General features: G+C 47.7%; 1 protein-coding gene across 4 annotated transcripts; it reads right to left on the minus strand.

Annotated features, from left to right (window-relative positions):
• Window positions 1-3,720: 3,720 nt before the first annotated feature.
• Window positions 3,721-17,309, minus strand: kdm5a (lysine demethylase 5A). Of its 4 annotated transcripts, none has more exons than XM_077004808.1 (27): window positions 16,118-17,287; window positions 15,613-15,690; window positions 15,140-15,262; window positions 14,639-14,809; window positions 14,324-14,524; window positions 13,463-13,541; window positions 13,199-13,290; window positions 12,888-13,046; window positions 12,558-12,677; window positions 12,241-12,399; window positions 11,963-12,144; window positions 11,565-11,727; window positions 11,350-11,469; window positions 11,054-11,248; window positions 10,381-10,562; window positions 10,146-10,270; window positions 9,909-10,059; window positions 9,600-9,717; window positions 9,174-9,529; window positions 8,812-8,950; window positions 8,507-8,686; window positions 7,462-8,181; window positions 7,205-7,333; window positions 6,907-7,051; window positions 6,465-6,685; window positions 5,779-6,222; window positions 3,721-4,536 (listed from the first exon to the last, which is right to left on the minus strand). In XM_077004808.1, exons 1-27 carry the CDS (start codon window positions 16,262-16,264, stop codon window positions 4,291-4,293), a joined length of 5,145 nt encoding a protein of 1,714 aa, XP_076860923.1. In that variant the 5' UTR covers window positions 16,265-17,287; the 3' UTR covers window positions 3,721-4,290. The 4 variants fall into 4 exon arrangements, with proteins under 4 accessions (XP_076860923.1, XP_076860922.1, XP_076860920.1 ...); XM_077004807.1 differs by having other exon boundaries at window positions 14,324-14,530; XM_077004805.1 differs by having other exon boundaries at window positions 11,963-12,399; window positions 14,324-14,530; window positions 16,118-17,309.
• Between the last annotated feature and the right edge of the window lie 673 nt (window positions 17,310-17,982).

The following is a 17,982-nucleotide window of genomic DNA, read 5'->3' on the forward strand; positions in this document are numbered from 1 at the left end:
CAAAGAAATAGCTAACTTATGAACAGAAAAGAGAAGAAAATGCTAGAGGGGGGATCAAGACTATAAGAAAACATTAAAAGCAGTACATTCCTCAATGGTTCGAAGTGCCTTTTGTTTAGCTCGGCGTGTTTACAAGAAACGCTTAGAAAAAATACGCCACCTAGAGGTACCAATTATAGTACACGTTATTATCGAGTAATACAGGTAATTCGTGGACATAATCAAGTTATAAGCCCGAATTTTGTCAAGTTTCCAGGAATGTTACCAGTTCATATTTTGAAATAGCCTACACCACACAATTTTAAAATAAAATATAAATATAATATACATTTAATTTATATAGCAATCTAATAGCTGACCTGTAAAACATTTTAATAAAAAAGAAATACAACTTGCTTTTGTGAAAATGTTATTATTCGTTTTCATATCCAAGTTCCACCTTACAAAAACATGAATTATCTTTGTTCCCCACACAGAAAAAAGGAAGCAATGCTCTTTGTGGTCCCAAGCCTGTTCAGTTAAATATAATTTAATTTTAATTTCATTTTATAGTTCAGCCAAAGTGACTAATGGAGTTCCGTTTGGTGTGACATCAGTGAGCAGCTGGTTCTTTTGGATGACAAAAGCATGGCACTTATTTTTACTCTTTCCACAAAATAAAACGTGTATGAGCAGCTGTGAGATGTTTGTACTCTGCTCTGAAAATGCCCAGGTAATCCAGAGTGGTGTGTAGTGCAAGATTGAGAGTAGTTAAGGACTGCACACTAATGTTAGTGTGAATGGCAATTATCTTTCAAGACTGAAAGATCTTTCACAGCCAGAGAAATACTGGCAGATACACATATGGGATGGCCATGAATTTAACGTGCTGGTTTGTAAATCCAATGAAAGAGTTGCATATCTGAACCGAATGGAGGCAGAAAATACCATGTCCAACTGAGGCTAAATGCTGTCAGAAATGCATCCTGCCCACTGGTTAGGTTAAATGCTTCCATGGCAGGCCAGTCGTGATTAAGGAGAAAGATGGGTGTCAGGAACGCAGGACGCAGTGAAGGACAAAGCAGCACTTGAGAAGGTTCATAAGTGGCAGCTACATTTAAACCTCTGCATCTGTCCTCAATTACATGGAATGAGGATCAGTTATCAGTTAGTAATACATGCGTTGGATCTCCAGGAGAACACGCAGTACTCACTACAGTTTTACCTCTTGAACTACAAAAGGCCTACAATAGATCAGTTAAAGTTATAAAATGATCATTTAATATCAGTTTATCAAAAATGGATTCAGACATTTCTAAAGTAGACATTAACATTCATAACATTACACCAAGGAAGAGATGAAAGAACTAAAGATGCCCCACTCTTTATAAACCATAGAGTCAAGCAGTCCTTGTAAATGATGTAAACGTTTAATATGGGACGAAAAAAAATGATGGTATGACTCTCCCAGATTTGAGCCTGACATTTAACTACACAGTCATGGTTTAATTTTAAACCTAGTGTGCTGGGGTACAGAGTGAAAGCAACGTGAACAGTATTATCATCCAAACACTTATATTGCACTGTACCACAGATAAGTATTTCCAGCAGCCGTTGCTGTACATACAGATCCCCATGGACATTATACACCCTAAATGCACCTGCTGAGGTCTGATGTTCGAAGCCCCCTCCCCTGGCTAAACCACCTCTTCCTAAGAGGGTTGATGTTCTATTCATGCATTCATACACACCTATACATAGATCCTGACATACACAGATAGCGGCAGGTATTACTGGCCTATGTAAACGTGTATACACTTACTAGTTCTCTCACCACAACAGGACTCAAAAGGTAAGTACATATAACCTGCACAATACAGTCATTTTAAATTAAATATCCACACTGGTAATATTCATATTGGTGATGGGCTACTTTATACCATCCCAGACCTCCTGACTATTTTCATAACTGGTCAAATCTATGGTCATACTTTCATGTATGTTTTTACAGTCCTTCTTCTTCTTCAGCATTGTTTAATGATGATCATGGCAAACTCCAAGAGATTCAACACAATAAGATAATGTCTCAGGACCATGATGTAGCAAAAATTCATTAAGAATACAATAACGTGTAACTGTAGTTCTGTGAAGAACGTTACGAGAGATCTAGCCATAACCTATTGATGTGAATGCCTTTAATAGCAGAGTAAACCATAATGAATTTGCACATTTGATAATGAGAAGAAAAAGCAGGTAAGATTTCTTTTTGGAACAAGCCTTGAATGATTTTGTTGAGTAGCCCAAGACTTGCTGTTGCTGTAGGAGTCATCAGTGCAACTCTTAAACCTCCAGTTGTGCATCAGTAACAGAGAACAGATATGCAGCGTCAGCAACCTCTCCTGAACTCCCCCTCCCACATTTCCCAAAAACTGTCATGCAGAAACACAATCAGGATTCTTTTCCTATGTGGTAGGCCAAGGTCGGTGTTTCATTATTTTTGGAAAGACTATACACAAGAAGATGAACTATTTTAAAGACCAAACGTGTTTCTCAGAACACATACAATAGTCTGAACTATTGAAATCAATGTTTTTATAGCAGCTTAATCTTGATCATTAATCATCAAAATTGCCAAGAGGGTAACCATTTTTTTTTTTTTTTTTTTTTTTTTTTTTAATGAAGTTTCATACATTCATGCTGGATTTAGGTTGGTTACTTGTATTTTTATATAATTATTTCTTCTTCAGTTCTTAAACTTTACTTACAAAATAAATTGTGGTGCTTTTCCGTCATTTGATCAGTCAGGTAGACATTGTTTATAGACATACCAGCATTTGCACATTACGTTATGGTTGGCTAGCTGCAGTAAAGATGGTGTGCTGGAGCATTTGACAGTGTACATAGCCATCCTGTTTCATCAAAGTTACCACAAAGTGGGAGGTTGATTACGGTGTTGCTGGTTTGGCAATGCAATGTTTAATTAAGACAGTGGCAAGCTCACTGAGCCAAGCAGATAGGATGCAATTAATTTTAATTACGTTTAAGGTAAACAATGGCCGCTTGAAAACTCAACAGTACTTCACAGTATCAAACACTGCTCTACGAAGTGATGTATTTAGATTCTTCACTCATTTACATTTAATATGAAAATCACTGATACTGTCAGAAGCACAGATCTGAGAGCCATGAGACGAATGCTAGGCTACGTTCCCCAGAGCTCAGGGATAAATGTAGGGCTGAAATCAGTTCAGTACCAAACTCCTTCAGAACGAGGCAATTCAGAGTTCATAAGGTCCCCCCCTCATTTCCAGCTTAAAAAGTTACACATGTGGAGAACAAAGAAAATCTATTACAATCCACCACAAATATCCAAAAATATGTATTTGTAAAATCTCTCACGTTACATATATTATATGCTCAAAAAAACCAATCTGCCTTTGTTTTACTAGGAATAATTTTAATAAAGATGAGCAATGAAAACAGCCACATCAAGTCATGGATTCCTTAAAATCTATTTACATCATAAATATATTATCTACATACAGCTAACTAGGTGCTACGTATCGAGTGGCAACTTGTTTATGCACCAGGAATGGACCAACCAAGGTCGAGTAGATTAGTAATCCTTCTAGGTTGTTGATGATGGGGTGTCCAAAATCAGGTGGGGCATTGTGGGACACCATAGGTTCAAAATTGTATGATCTGTGAGTACAGTTACCATCATGTGGTGGGGGGGGGGGGTTTATTAGGCAGGTTTAAACAACACTGGACAAGCTATAACCAGTGTGTGTGCTGGTAGGTTGCTGGTGCACATGTTCATAGCTCATAGAATTGGAGAAAAAACAAACAAACCATGAGATTTGAGAAGACTGATGTCCGGTTGGCGAGGATGCCTTTTGGACCAACATTTAGGGCAGGGGTGTTCCAATCACAGTTCTCATGTCCTTGGTGGCAAAGTGGCCAATCAGTTATACCAACTGTTCCGTCAGCCAACCATGACTACAAAAGATCTGAATACCATTAGATTATGGTCTATGGTGTCACCATACCCCTGATTAACTTTGGACTCCGGCGCAAGACAGAGAGTCTCCAGTGTACCATTTGACCAGCTGAGTTTCTCTAGTACTCGAGTCGTAGTCCATGAATCCACCCATGCAGACACCCTGACCGACTTTCTGCTCAAGTAAAATCCACCATTCTTGTTGTTTATGGACTGTGGAGTGAAACTGAAATTATGCATCACTGTCCACCAATTAGCAAGAGGGTTCTGGGTCTATACGTTGAGCAGTTGTAGTCCAGAGGCTGTTTGGGCTAGCTGCCCTCCCGAGGCTCTGGCTGAGACAATGTTGATAGGATCTGGGTGCTACAGACAGGGGGCGTCACCACCACGGTCTCCATGCCGACTTTTATGCATGCTCCGCCCACAGCAAGTGTTCCGGCCTTACGGGAGCAGGCGGAGCATATGTAGTCTTCGTTCTCAGCCATCTCGCAAGACACACCAACACACACCTGATGGAACCACTCATCACATCCGCCATCACACTGAACCCAGTCGACCTGAAACAGCAAGAGGGAAAGAGAGATTCAGACATCACTCTTAGGGTTCACAGACCTGAGCAAAAGACTTGTTGACCAGGGGAAGGTAACTTGGCCGGCTAACTAGTCAGCCATTTCTTTCTGACGACATTCATCAATAATGCTACATAAGAACAGGCAACACCAAGGCAGGGTCAAGAAACAGCGCTGTTAGATTTCATTAGTTAGTACAAATTACATGCATAACAACAAAACAAACGTGAAGGGTGGGGAAAGGGGGGGCTTTCCAAAAACTCAGGGCATCTACATCTACAACTACACAATGCCCACCCTATTTACATGGAAACAATCTCAATTCAATCAAAGTACCGTATTTTCTGGACTATAGAGCGCACCTCAATATAAGCTGCACATACAAAGTTTTTTTTGGAAAATGTTGTATAAGCAGCACCGGGCTAAAAGCCACATATATCTACTGAACTGAATACTGCACATTTAACTGAACTGATCAGTTTCTGAACGGTGCCTATAGCATTTCATGTGTGACAGTTTTGGCTTTCAGCCGGTGTTGTGGCGAATTCCGACTCCCCTCGTTTATCCGCATAAAGACGCTACAGATTATATTGTCGATTTACGTTTCTATTAGTACTGTCAATTCCAGGTGCCGCGATTAAAAGTCCTCACCAGGATTTTGCTCAAGCTTGCTAGATTTTCTAATTAGCAATCCAGATAAAATTAGTGGAATCAACACAATCCAGGAAGCCTGAGCAAAATCCTGGTGAGGACTTTTAATCGCGGCACCTGGAATTGACCGCACTAGTTTCTATGCATAAATAAGAGCTAGACTTTAATTATCCATCACAGCAAACGGCATTATCTATGTCCTATAGATATCTATATCCTATGTCCTATGGATATCTATATCCAGACACACTGGCTCAAGAGTGTTAATTATTTTAAATAAAATACACACTGGCTATACCAAAGTTCACCTCTGAACACGACTTCGCAGTATTACAGCAGTATTATGTCTAAATATCTAGTTAGGACAAAACTAGAGTGCTCAATGAACTAAGTTATAGTCACTGTAGCTCCCAAATATCATCTGTAGCGTCTTTATGCATGTGCAAACGAGGGGACTAGGAATTTGGTACATGTTGGTTTGAAAGGATTCATTTGCACACGGTTCCGCGTAACTTGTACTGCTATGAGAATGACCAAAAGCCTCTATTGCAGCCTTAGACTGAGGGAGCACACACTCACCTTGTCCTTGCACGGCCTCTGGCAGTTCTTGGCTGCACACACGGCGTTCTCGTCATTGGAGTCTTCAGCTCCCGACCAATCGTACTTGGAGGGGATGTCCAGGATCTTCTTCTCCTTCTTCTTCTCCAGGGCCTCCTTGGCCAGCTCGGCCTTGGCAGCCGCCGCCCTCTCCTTCCTCTTCCTCTCCTTCTCCTCCTTGGCCAGGCGCTTGGTCAGCTGCTTCAGCTCGCGCGACTTGTCCGGGCTGAACTTCAGCTTCTTCTTCTTGGGCTTGCCGCCCGCCTCCAGGACGCGCTTGACGTCTTTACACTTGGGCCGCCCCTCCATGCCGGCGGCGGCCAGCAGCAGCTGCTGCTGCTCGGCTCTCTCCAGCTTCCTCTTCCTCTTCCTCTCCGCGTCCTTCACCTTCAGCTTCATGGGCTTCTCCAGGAGGGGCTCCTCGGACTGGGGAGCGGAGGAAACAACAGAGTGAGACGGAGAAGGAGATCTAAACATCTGGATGATGTTCAGAATACCGCAAACATGTCACGTGGAAGTAAATAAATGGACAGAATAAGGAAACTTCAGACGTGTGCATGAGGAAAGAACGGAAGTGTCAAATGAACTGCATGGCAGACTGAACAAACACACTCCGGCGGCCCCCTGTGGGTCGGGACGGGTAGTGGCGCGCCGCCTGCCGCCCTCACCTCCATGACCTGCAGGAAGCGCTCCTCGGAGGGCGGGTGTGTGGCCTGCAGGATCCTCCAGATGTGCTGTGTCTCGTCCAGAGAGACCTCCAGCAGGTCCCCCTCCATCATCAGCCCCTCCAGCTGGGCCTTGGCCGACGGGGACAGCTCCAGCACCGGCGGCTCCAGGCTGCGGGGCACCAGCGGCGTCTTTCTGGGCTGCTTGCGCGGGGTGCTTTGGTCTGGGGGGGGGGGGGGGGGGGGGGGGGGGTTACAGAAGAGAGGACATGAACCGTAGTACGACAACAGCTCTGGTAGGATCAACAACTAAAGCCATCCAGTCACTAGAGGTGCAAGATTTATTGCTGTCTTCTTTCAAACGTGGTAAGATATTTTTTAGCTAAACACGTCTAAATGTCGGATATAAGTTGTGGATCGTAAAGTGCAGTAAATTGCGCTGTACTCTGGGGGCAGGACTTGGACGCGGAGGAGTAGGCGTGTTCTGCGCAGAACGAGGGCGTTACTGGCCACATGTGACTGACGACCTCTTCCGACTTCACAGGGATCTCCTCATCACAGAATAAGTAGGGCTTCAACTCCCCAGAATCCTAGAGGAAGGGACAGAAGATCCACTTACACCAACCAGCACCTCTTACTCAAACACTAAGATGGCATGACCCTGAAATGTATTCCAACTTTCCACATAACTCTACTAAATATCTTTCTTCCCCTCCCCCCCACAGGCCCATCGAGAACACCACCTTCACGTCGTAGCCGTAAGTCTCTCTGATGTCCTCGTCCGAGTCGGTCTCCTCGTCGTCGTAGTCCAGGGAGGGTCGGGGAGAGGTGGCCCTGCTGAAGCCTGCCTGCTGGAACGTCTGGATGTGGCCCTGAGAGGACGGAGAACACAACAGCTCCGGTTACCGGGGCCCAGAGGGCCTAGCGGCAGAGGGTCAGACCTCTTAATGGGCAAGTTTAGGGGAACTACGGTAGGAGAGAAGAAGAGTGGCGTCCTCACCTGCAGGTCGGGGTTGGCGGCGGCCTTCTGCAGCTCAGCGTTGATGATCTTCTCGGTCTTCTCGCGGGCCGCCAGCTCCACCATGCGCTGGCTGAGCACGGACAGCTTGGCCAGGGCGGACGAGAGCTCGTCGGTGGCCAGCGCCTGGCGGGCGCGGTCCTGCCAGCTCATGGCGCGCTCGGTCAAGCACTGCAGGGCCTCTCCCTCGGGCAGCCGCACCGGCAGCTTCTGCAGGGACACCAGCAGCGACAGGATGGTCTCCAGGCGGGGCCGGCGGGAGCGCTGGCACAGCGGGCACAGGAACTTGGCGTCCTTGCTGCCCCCCTGCCAGCCGGCCGCCAGCCGCTTCTGCGAGCCCGTCTTGGGGAGCGGCACGCAGGCGCCGTGGAACCAGTCCTTGCACAGCTCGCACTGCAGCATGAAGCTCACGGCCGTCTTGCGGCACAGGCAGAACTTGACCTCCTCGATGCGGTCGGCCATGGCCATCTTGGCCAGGTTGGCGGAGCGGAGCGAGTGGATGGCCTCCACCTCCTGGCGCTCCTTGGCCTTGAAGGCGGCGACCACCGCGGCCGGCTCGCGCGCCTCCTCGCCTCCCTCGTCCAGGTCGCTCAGGCCGTCCAGCTCCCCGCCGCAGCGCTCCTTCTCCAGGAGCTCCTTGGCCCGTTTGCGTTTGCTCCGGCCCGCGCCGTACACGCCGATGTCCATGCGGGGGCTCAGCACCTGCACGAGCAAACCCACTGCATTACACACCATACACACACACACACACACACACACAAACACACCCCCACAAACACACCATACACTACACACACACACACACACACACACACACACACACACACACCCATCACATACACTATACACACACACACACACACACTACACAAACACAAAAACACACCATACACTATACACACAAACACAAAAACACACCATACACTATACACACAAACACAAAAACACACCATACACTATACACACACACACATACACACACACACACACACACACACACACACACACACACACACACAGGTCTGACCTGTAGCAGGGTGTAGGTGGAGTTCTTCTTGAGGAAGGTGCGAGCCGTCCTCTCCCTCCAGGCCCGGGCCGAGGCCACCTGGGACTCCACCTGGGGCAGGGCGTCCAGACGCACGGGGATGGAGCGGCCCCTGGCCAACAGCGCCTCCAGCTGGTCCAGGTAGGCGTAGTTGCTGCCGTTCTGGCGTAACGCAGAAAGCAAACGGGCCGTTAGTGCTACAGAGAGCCCCATCTCCTGGATCGCGATACGCTTCTTCCGCTCGCGCACACGGGCCTGTGACCACGGACCTGGGAGATCCGATTTACCTGGATGGCCTCCACTCTTGCCGTCCACTCCGTGGCTTTGTGGAGAGCTTCTCGAAGCGCCAACACATTAGGCAGGTAGGCAGGAATGTTCTTGGCCTCTATGACGATGCTTTCAAGGGTGACCATACTGTGGCGTGGTCTGAGATCACAGGGAAACATCAAATGCCGTTAATCTCCGGATGTCATATTAACTGGCTCCACGCTGCAGACACTGGATTCAGTTTACAATACAACCTCTCCCTGTCTCAAAAACAGTACTGACAGGACCTCTGATATCGACCCTGGATGCAAACTGTAAAAAACATTGATCTGCCATAACGCCAGTATAGGAGGTCTGCCTGATGGATCTGGGAGGTGGTCACCTGGCCTGCAGACACGCCCGAGCCTTGTCCTCCCAGCGCTCGGACACGGTGAGGATCTCCTGCAGCTCGCCCATGGCCTTCTCCACGGCGTGGTGGGGGGCCAGGCCCACGCCAGAGTCGATGAGGCGCTTCATGAGCTCCAGCGTGACCCTCTGGGGCTCCTGCAGGGCCAGGCGCACCTCGTCCAGCCAGCGAGCCTGCTGAAGCTCCTGCTTCAGACGGGGCAGCTCGGGCAGTTCCACGTCCAGCCCGCCGCCCAGGTCCACCAGGGACTGCAGCTTGGCCGAGTCGGGCGTCTCGTCGGCCAGGGCCACCTGCGCCCGCTCGTGAAAGTCCTCCACGTTCTCCAGCAGCTCCTGGAGAGGAGAGACGAGCTGAGTGCGTGTGTCTCTTTGGCTTTAAAGAGGAGGAGGACGGAGGGCTTACTTTGACCTGCCGTGCCTGACTGATGACGCAGGGCAGCCGAAACAGCTGCTCCACGAACGCCTTCAGCTCCTCCACCGTCAGCTTGGTGCGCGTGCGGCCGCTCTCCGGACGCTCCCGCCTGCGAGATCAACACGTCGGGTCAAACGAGTCGGATCAAATAATCTCGAACTAACCTTCCACCTCTCAGCCAAGTCAAAAAGTGCAGATTACATTTTTAACACCATGAGAACTGTTTTCTGGTCGAATGCATCCTAATGCATGAATGAAGGGATTAAGGGATTGGGTCGGCTGGGCTGCTGGATTACGAACTTGGTTCTGTGCTTGTGGCTGAGCAGCAGCTGGGCCACGGAGGAGCAGGTATCCGCCTCCTTCACCATCTCACGCAGCTTGCGGAACAGAGCGTTCTCTGGGTACTTCCTGTCCTCAGCATCCTCCAGCAGAACCTTCAGCTCGATCAGATCTGTGAGAAGCAACAGGGAGGGATGAGGATGTGGAATAGTCTACCTGTGTATGTGTGTGTGTGTGTGTGTGTGAGAGAATATTGACCTTTCTTGTTCTTGTGGTCAGCTCCCATGGCATCCGTGACTCTCTTGGCCCAGGTGTCATAGGACTGTGCGCGTGACTTCACCCCATAGAGCATCGCAGGGAACTCATCCTGATCATACCTGAACCTGCAACGTCCACACAGTTTGGATTTTACACCGCAGTTCTTCAGGGGTGTCACGCGAGAAAAAAAAAAAAAAGGTGTTACAGTGGCGATAACCCTGTACGCAAGTCCCACCTGAGGCACTTGTTAGCGAGAGGGCAGTCGCACAGCTCGGCGGCATGGTACAGACACACCAGACGCTCGGGGCTGCACGGGCATGTCAGCGCCGACAGGAAGCAGGTGGTTTTACATCGGCAGCACTGCCGCTCGTCGTCGGGGACCAGCTCAAACACCTCCTGCTTGGAGCACGGCACCCCCTGTGGGAAGACGTGAAAAACGTTTCGGTTCACGTTAATTGCGAATCCCGGAATAGGAAAACGTTACGGTTGACGCCTACGAAAAATTACAAACTTGACTGGTTCTTTTCATGGCTTTTAACGCAGTCTCGTGCAAATTGACAAAATCAGATAATCATTTGCAGCGTTCTTAGTTTTGTTGTGCAAGCAGCATTTTGAGCATTTTCTAATCTCTTTGTTTACACGCATAATATACTGTCATGTTCAACTGCAGAACATGGCCCTGTTTCAAGACTCGTCTTTACACAGACTCAATAACAAAACACTAGCAGCTGAATAGCTCGTGTGTCTTATTTTATGGCCATGCTCAAAAGGTTCATTGTCGTTTTAAGCATACGATTGCTCATCTGTAATTAACCCACCAGGCTGCCTACACAAGCACGCTAGTACCCACGTACTGAGAAGCATTTTGCATTTAGGGCATTTTCACCAAATCCCACCGGGCCCCTCACCATGTCCTCCACGGCCTGCCGTAGCCGGCTCTCCTCCTCCATCAGCTCCCCGAGCTCCTTGTGAACGGCGGCGGCCAGCTCCACGTCCAGGCTCTCCGGGTCGGCGGCCATCTTGCACAGCAGCTCCTCGTGCGAGAAGACGCAGTGTCTCTGCAGGCGGCGGTAGTGCGCCACACACTGGCGGCCCAGGGGCAGCTGCACACAAGCGCACGGGCGCGAGTTAGCGAGTGCTTCGAGGGTCGTGAAGCAAGCGGTCCCCTTCAGAAAGCCTGACACACGGACGGATTCGGGCGTACCCAGTCTGCAGTGCAGAAGTTGACAGCTTCAGCGAAATTGTAGCCCTGGTTAAAGCCACTATGATACGCCCTTGGGAAGGTCACCACAAACTCCCCGGCGCACTGGTTGGTCCGAAACACCTGTTAAATGCAATACGCAAACAAACAACTTAAGGTTTTTAAGGAAGCCCACAGGCGAACACCAATCACAAACAAGGACATGAGTGTAAACCCACGGGCACGCCGTGCTCCATGAGAACGTTGGGGTTCATGATGGTGACCAACTGGTGCAGCAGGTCGGGCTGAGAGTCGAACAGTTCCGGGGCCAGTTTCTTCATCACCGCCTCCAGCTGCTCGGCGGCGTGGGCCGGGACCCCGTACCACGTCTTGGGCTCCCCCCTAACGCCAGGGACGAGCAACACTCGATCAATCACTGATCAAATCACTGCACTGCTTGAGCTCGTAGCTAAACTACTTCAAAATCTTGAGGGCTTGGCTCATTTGGCGAAGCTGGGTCAGGTCATATATCTCTCCTACATTTGTGACTTTACTCCAATCCAGGAAAGAGCTCAAGCAAGCACTGTACGACATCCCAACAGACACAGACCACGGAGAAGTTCGCAGGAGGTCATACCAGTGCAGGTAGTTGATGGAGTAACTCCAGTGGTCTTCAATATGCCAGCAAAAGGATGAGAAGCACATGCCCACGTAGAGCCAGGGCACCTTCATGCCCGAGATGTCCGCGTTGATGTGGGCCAGCACGGACTGCTCCAGCACCGGCATGTTGTTCAGGTTCCAGCCCGAGTTGGCGTAGTCCTGAGGGAGGAAGGCAACGTAGACGCACCGCCGGGGGTCAAGTGGCGTCGTCGGACACGCCGCATCCACGTTAAAAAGCTGCGAACGCGAGCTCACCTCCTCGTCCCCCAAGAGTCGTCTTTTTCCGTCGCGGACGGGAAACCCGCTGCCCACGTCTTTGGAGCTTATGTCGGCCCCGTACTCCACGATCACGTCCTCCTCTATGCTGCTCACCAGCCTCCAGAACTCCTTCTCCACCAGCTCCGTGGGCACCATCTGAAAGGAACGTCCACACTTCAACCGTATTTACGTTTTGCAGGTGGGCCGCACCATTACCGGCACCGATGGGTTTTTGGACAGTATTCCAACTAGGGGTTTTCTACGCTGCGTCCATCTCGGACCTCGCTTGCTGTGCAGGACATCATTGCTCTTACGTGAACTGGCATGTTGAAGTAGTCCGACTTGAAGTGATCCGCCATCTCCCCGAAGCTCTGCAGTGTGTACTCACGAACCGCCTGCTCAAAGCCGAACGCCTCCCGGGGTTTGCTGCATTCCTGCGGAGAGAGGAGGGACAGTGCTCACCCAACATAACCGGCAACGCCATTCAATCAGCATCACCCCAAGGCGCAAAACACAACATGTGGCAATGTTACAAAATAAAACAAAAAAAATTGAAAAGAAATGTTTAAAGCAATATAATGGACCACAGAGGGTGCGGGTAGAGGTTGATAAAATAAACACTAATGAGGAAGAAGGGTCCATACCTCAGCCACACATTTGGGACAGCGCCAGTCGCCTTTGGGCACGTCTTGAAGTGGAGGAATCAGACAAAACGTGTGGTAGCTGTCATCACAGCCGTCGCACAACAGGAGGCGGTCCTCCTCGTCGCCCCGCCCACATGACATGCACATGTACAGGTCGATCTAGGAGATCATAGAAGTTGTCTCTCAATTTAATATTCCGCAACAGAAAAGAAACTAAAAGCTGCTGTTGGTCTTTAAAAATACTTTATTTCCAATCACACTGTAAATTCTCAAAATAACTATGAAAGGAAAACCAAACTAATAATACTTACAAAATTAACTTCTAGAGTTTCTTTGCGTGGACGCATCTTAATCGCAAACTCCTGAGCCTTGAGGTATCTCTGTTTCTTGATGAAGCCATCATCTGTGTTACAAACGCCAAGGTGTCAAAGCTCAATTCTCAACCCCTAAAGGCTCCTTTACACTATAAGGCTCCTTAGCCTGGCTTTTCTTTTCTCCAAAATATAAATCGCTCCTACATTTGTGAACACCCCTTCATCTGCTCAAAGCAAGGCCCGCCAGCGTGGGAAACTCACCGGCCGGGACGATCTCCAGACCGACCACCGCAGGACTGCTGCCAAAGATCTGTAGGCTTTTGGGCTCTTTGTTCTCCCTCTAAAGGAACGCAAAAAAGGTCGAAACTGAAAATGAGCATCCAGGAACAGCCCTGGAGACACGCTGCAAAGTGAGCGATTATACTGGAATGACAAATGCACTTCCCCAACCCGGCTATTTACAGGTGATTGCAAACCCAGAATGAGCAGTCTGCAAGCACATGCCAAGCCATGATAGAACGCATGATTCCATGTGTGATCTAGGTAGCTAGTGTCATCATGGGCCTTTTTACATATTTTGAGGGTTAAAATATAACTACTGTCATCCTGGGCAGGTATGCAATCTACAATGACGTTGCAGAGGGGGTGTGTTTATGTGTGTGTCATGGAAAAGCATACCCAAACTAAAAGCTGAAATATTTTCCTAGATTTCCATTTTTCAAGATGACATTGTGGATAATATTAAGCAACAGGAAGCCCATTGTTAGGTAATATTTAACAGAACATGTTAATTATGTAATGTAACCAAACAATATTATAACCAACATTATAACATTTTTCAATTAAACTGATTTAACCAAAAACTAGTTCACAATAGACAGTGGGAAAACTGCCACCCAAGAACTATTCACACAGCTTGGAAGAAGAAATTTTGTAAGTATGTTTAAATATTTTATCTCCTTTGACCTTAACTAGCATAACTGGCAAAATGCCAAGGTAGATGATTGCAGAACAAGACTCCTTATACAGAGGACTGTCGAGTTTGACAAAAGACACAATGTAACTAGCTCTGGCATGTTTACTTTTGAGTCTTGTAAAGATCTTGTACATTAGAGAGCTGACCTCAGACTTCAGGCGTCGCGAGCGTCTTTCAGGAAGCAGGTGATCCTTATTCTGTGGCCGGTCACCCAGACCATCCTGATCCTTGCCTTCTTTTTCCCTTTGCTTCTCTTCTTCGTCCTCCTCCTCTTCCTCACAGCCACCCTCTATTCCTTCGTCCACGTCCTCGGTTTCATCACTCTCCTGGTACAGCTGATGAATGCCCTGCAGCTTACAGAACCGCATTGCTTACTCGAGGCGACATAATAGGAAGATAACACAACACAAAAACCTTCCGATCCACAGTAGAAGTGTCCAAAGCAGAAGAGTCAAACTCACAGACAGGGAGGCTCCAGATTGGAAGAGCTCGTACGGGTAGAGGATCCTCTCAAAGTGGGAGCGCAGCAGTGATCCGATCCCCTTCCCGGACGGCAAGCCCATGCGACTGGCTATCTTGGACCAGCGCTTCTGTTTGCAGACCGCCTCGAAGCCGCCTTCCGCAGACACAATCTACACAAAATGGTTCACAACATTTTATGCTTCGCCTTATTCCTGGCACAGTAGGGAGTGACAATCTTTTACCAACAAAATGGAAGAAATGGAAGCATGATAGGGAAAAAATACTATATAATCATATTGATACATATGCTTTGGAGAATATGTGAATAATGTCATCTCTGGAGAATGATCCTTTATCTAACCCAAGCTCACTATTTTGCTTTGCTAAGTCACAGAATGCTATGTGTGATCAAATCCATTGAATAATTTGTCCTGGTCACATGTTGCAAAACGTTGATACTGAACAAAAGTGGAGGATGTGCAGTAGTTGATTTGTCTTGCCTTGCTGAGAAGGTACAAGTCCAGGATCTTTCTCTCCACATGTGGAAAGCGGAGTTTAGAGCCCTGAAGTTCCCAAAACTTGGCAATTTGATCCAAGAAGTTGAGCTTGACTCTGGTAAGGGCCTGAAAGTACAGTAGCAAACAGACTGACGGAGAATAGCTTTCATTTACGACACATCTGTCTCAACTTCAGCAGAGTGTTTTATAATGTGTACACAGTAACTCTCTGGAACAGTCCACACAAAAATCACTTGTATGCATTGCAAATAATTTTCCTTTGTATATTGTACAAAGGATGCCCTTCACATAAAGGTTCAAGCAAATATGGACTAAAGGGGGAAACACTGCACACAAAGCAATGCAGAATCAGTGAAGAACCAGCAAAAACATCCTGAACACTGAGCCATGCATGCAAGCGACAACAAAGGTGTAAACTGATACAAAAAAAAAAAAAAAAAAAAAAAGATACTCACCTCGAGCTCATTAAGCCTTTGTACTCGCGGTGTAAAACGGAAGTTGCGCACATCACAACCAAAAGGGGGCTGCCAATCCTGAGACGGAAGAGAAAACTGAGCAAGCTGTTTGATCCAACTAACGTGGTGTCAGTTGGGAAGTTTTCAGCATACATCACTGGAAATTCAATAAAAGATGGATCTTCCAAGACAAGTCACATCACCAATGTGACCAAACAATTCACCAAACTGAAGGCCTTTTTGTAGAAAAGACACAAGTTGAAGGCTGTATGCTTGTGAAGATACATGCCATGACAATTAGATTATGCATGAAAATGTTGAGAATGATCAACAAAAGATCACTGTATATTATTATTTACTTTAAAATCAGTCCACAGTGAGTTAACTTACTGCATAATTATTACTACAAGCCTAAATAACAGTGATAAACATGCATTCACGGCTCGGTATCGCACGCTGTTGACACTGCACCAAAAGGCCCACGGTACCACAACAGGTGGGTTACCTGAGGCGGACGAATCTTGCAGATGCCAGTTTGCTCCGCAATCGGTCGGATCTTGTTTATGAAGCCCAGCGGATCCGAAAAATCCTCCCAGCTGGGCTCAAACACCGGGCACTCGGGGGGAGGCACGAACTCGGCGTAGGCAGACATTACTCGAGTTCCCTTTCGTTTATAAACCTACACTTTTCATACATGTAAAAAGTACAGTAGCTACGGTCTTCCACGCATGATTATTTTAGTCTTTTTTGTTTGTTTAAAAAAAGGGTTGAGACAGGAACTATTTCATTTTTGTCCCTCTTCGCCACGACTATGTGGCCTTTAGTGCAGGAAAACGTCCCATTTCATGCCACGTTCAAACGCGCGACGCCCATAAACACTGTCACACCGGCGACGTTGTTTTACTGAGGAAAAAAATAAAGACTATTTAACGCTAAAAGACACCGGAGTTCATTTAGAAAACACCCCGAACCGACGCGCTGCTGGTCGGGAACCCAACGTCCTTCTGTGGAGGACCGGCCCCGTCTACCTGCTCCACCGCCCCGAGTGTCCGTTTAGCCAGTTATCCGGTCATAGCGCCGCTAGCCGTCTTCCTGCGCACCAGCGACATACCGCGGCCCCGTCTAGCAGCCACGACGAGGGCGCTCTGGTCTCCTCGCTCGGCCCCGAGGCGACGTTGGCTCGCTATTTAACTTCGGTTTGTCCCAAAACCACCTCCACGAACGCAGCCGACCAGCTAGGGTCGCAGCCAGGCAGCTACAGCTAGCCCCGCTAGCAGAGCGGCTCGCGCAGCGTTAGCAACGGCGCTAACGGTCGTTCTGCTCATCCTCTAGAACGCTAGCTAGCTGGCTAACTGAACACAACTTTATGGCCGTCGTAGCTAGAAGCTCCCGACAAAAAACGTACTGCATCCGTTCAGTATGTGTCTCCTCGTCGGGCTGTCTGCCCGTGTGAAGCCGTGCCGCTATATTAAAGCCCCCGGACTATCTTTGTTGCGGTGGCTGCGCTACCGTCGTCCGCCACAAGGGCGAACCCTCCTCATATCCTCACTGAGGAGGCGGACTGGGCTGTTATGGCGGCGGCGTAATTCTGTGTGTACATGTAGATGAATCGTCGAAACGAATACTGCTGTTTCTTGTGTTGGGGCAAAGAGACACCTAACCATTTACACCTAACCATTAACTAACGATTAACTAACCAATAATTATAATAATAAACAATAATAACGATTAACTAGCCACTTTCCCTTCCACGAACACCCACCTACAGCCAATATTCGTTTTCTACAGCTACATTCATTTACTCTGTAGCTAGAAGTTAGGTAGACAAAATACACAAGTGAAATAAGTGTAAATCACAAGCTTTGAAATTGTAATTGTGATTTCCTTTGTGATATAACTAGGTTATATGTCTGTTTGATTTTGAGATTTTTACAACTGTTATCTTTGCACGTTAATAAAAAATTGAAGGGGCGAAGGTCAAAGGCATAACTTCTGGAAACACAGGAATTAGCAAACAAGACGCACTTTTTAATTTAGTTCTTTCTTTGTTTATTGTGGTAAAAGCAAGCTGTAATTATTGTTGTGCAAACACTAGTTCAACTCACAGTACCGCCACCTGCTGAGACGGAGCGTGTGTATTTCTTTTTAAAAGAAAGAGCTCCACCTAAACCCTTACGTGGTCGTATAATCAAATACTTTCTCCTAATAACATTTTCTTAGTTGCTCTTTTGCCACCTATGATGCAAACAATGAATTATTTCTGATTTGAATGTGAAATTATCCAAATACATTTGGCTCATTGGCTGTATCCCCACATCCCTGTTCTAAAGTCATTCTTTGGACATGAATAACAACAAACATTTAATAATG

The sequence above is a fragment of the Brachyhypopomus gauderio genome, chromosome 5 (genome assembly GCF_052324685.1).
Source record: "Brachyhypopomus gauderio isolate BG-103 chromosome 5, BGAUD_0.2, whole genome shotgun sequence".
NCBI classification, from domain to species: domain Eukaryota; kingdom Metazoa; phylum Chordata; class Actinopteri; order Gymnotiformes; family Hypopomidae; genus Brachyhypopomus; species Brachyhypopomus gauderio.

Coding starts and splice junctions, on each gene's coding strand:
- kdm5a (XM_077004805.1), bottom strand. CDS start 16,264: ATGTCTGCCTACGCCGAGTTCGTGCCTCCCCCCGAGTGCCCGGTGTTT. Junction 13,291..13,462: donor TCTGGAGATCGTCCCGGCCG/GTGAGTTTCCCA, acceptor TTTGTAACACAG/ATGATGGCTTCATCAAGAAA. Junction 11,728..11,962: donor TCCATCAACTACCTGCACTG/GTATGACCTCCT, acceptor CCCTGGCGTTAG/GGGGGAGCCCAAGACGTGGT.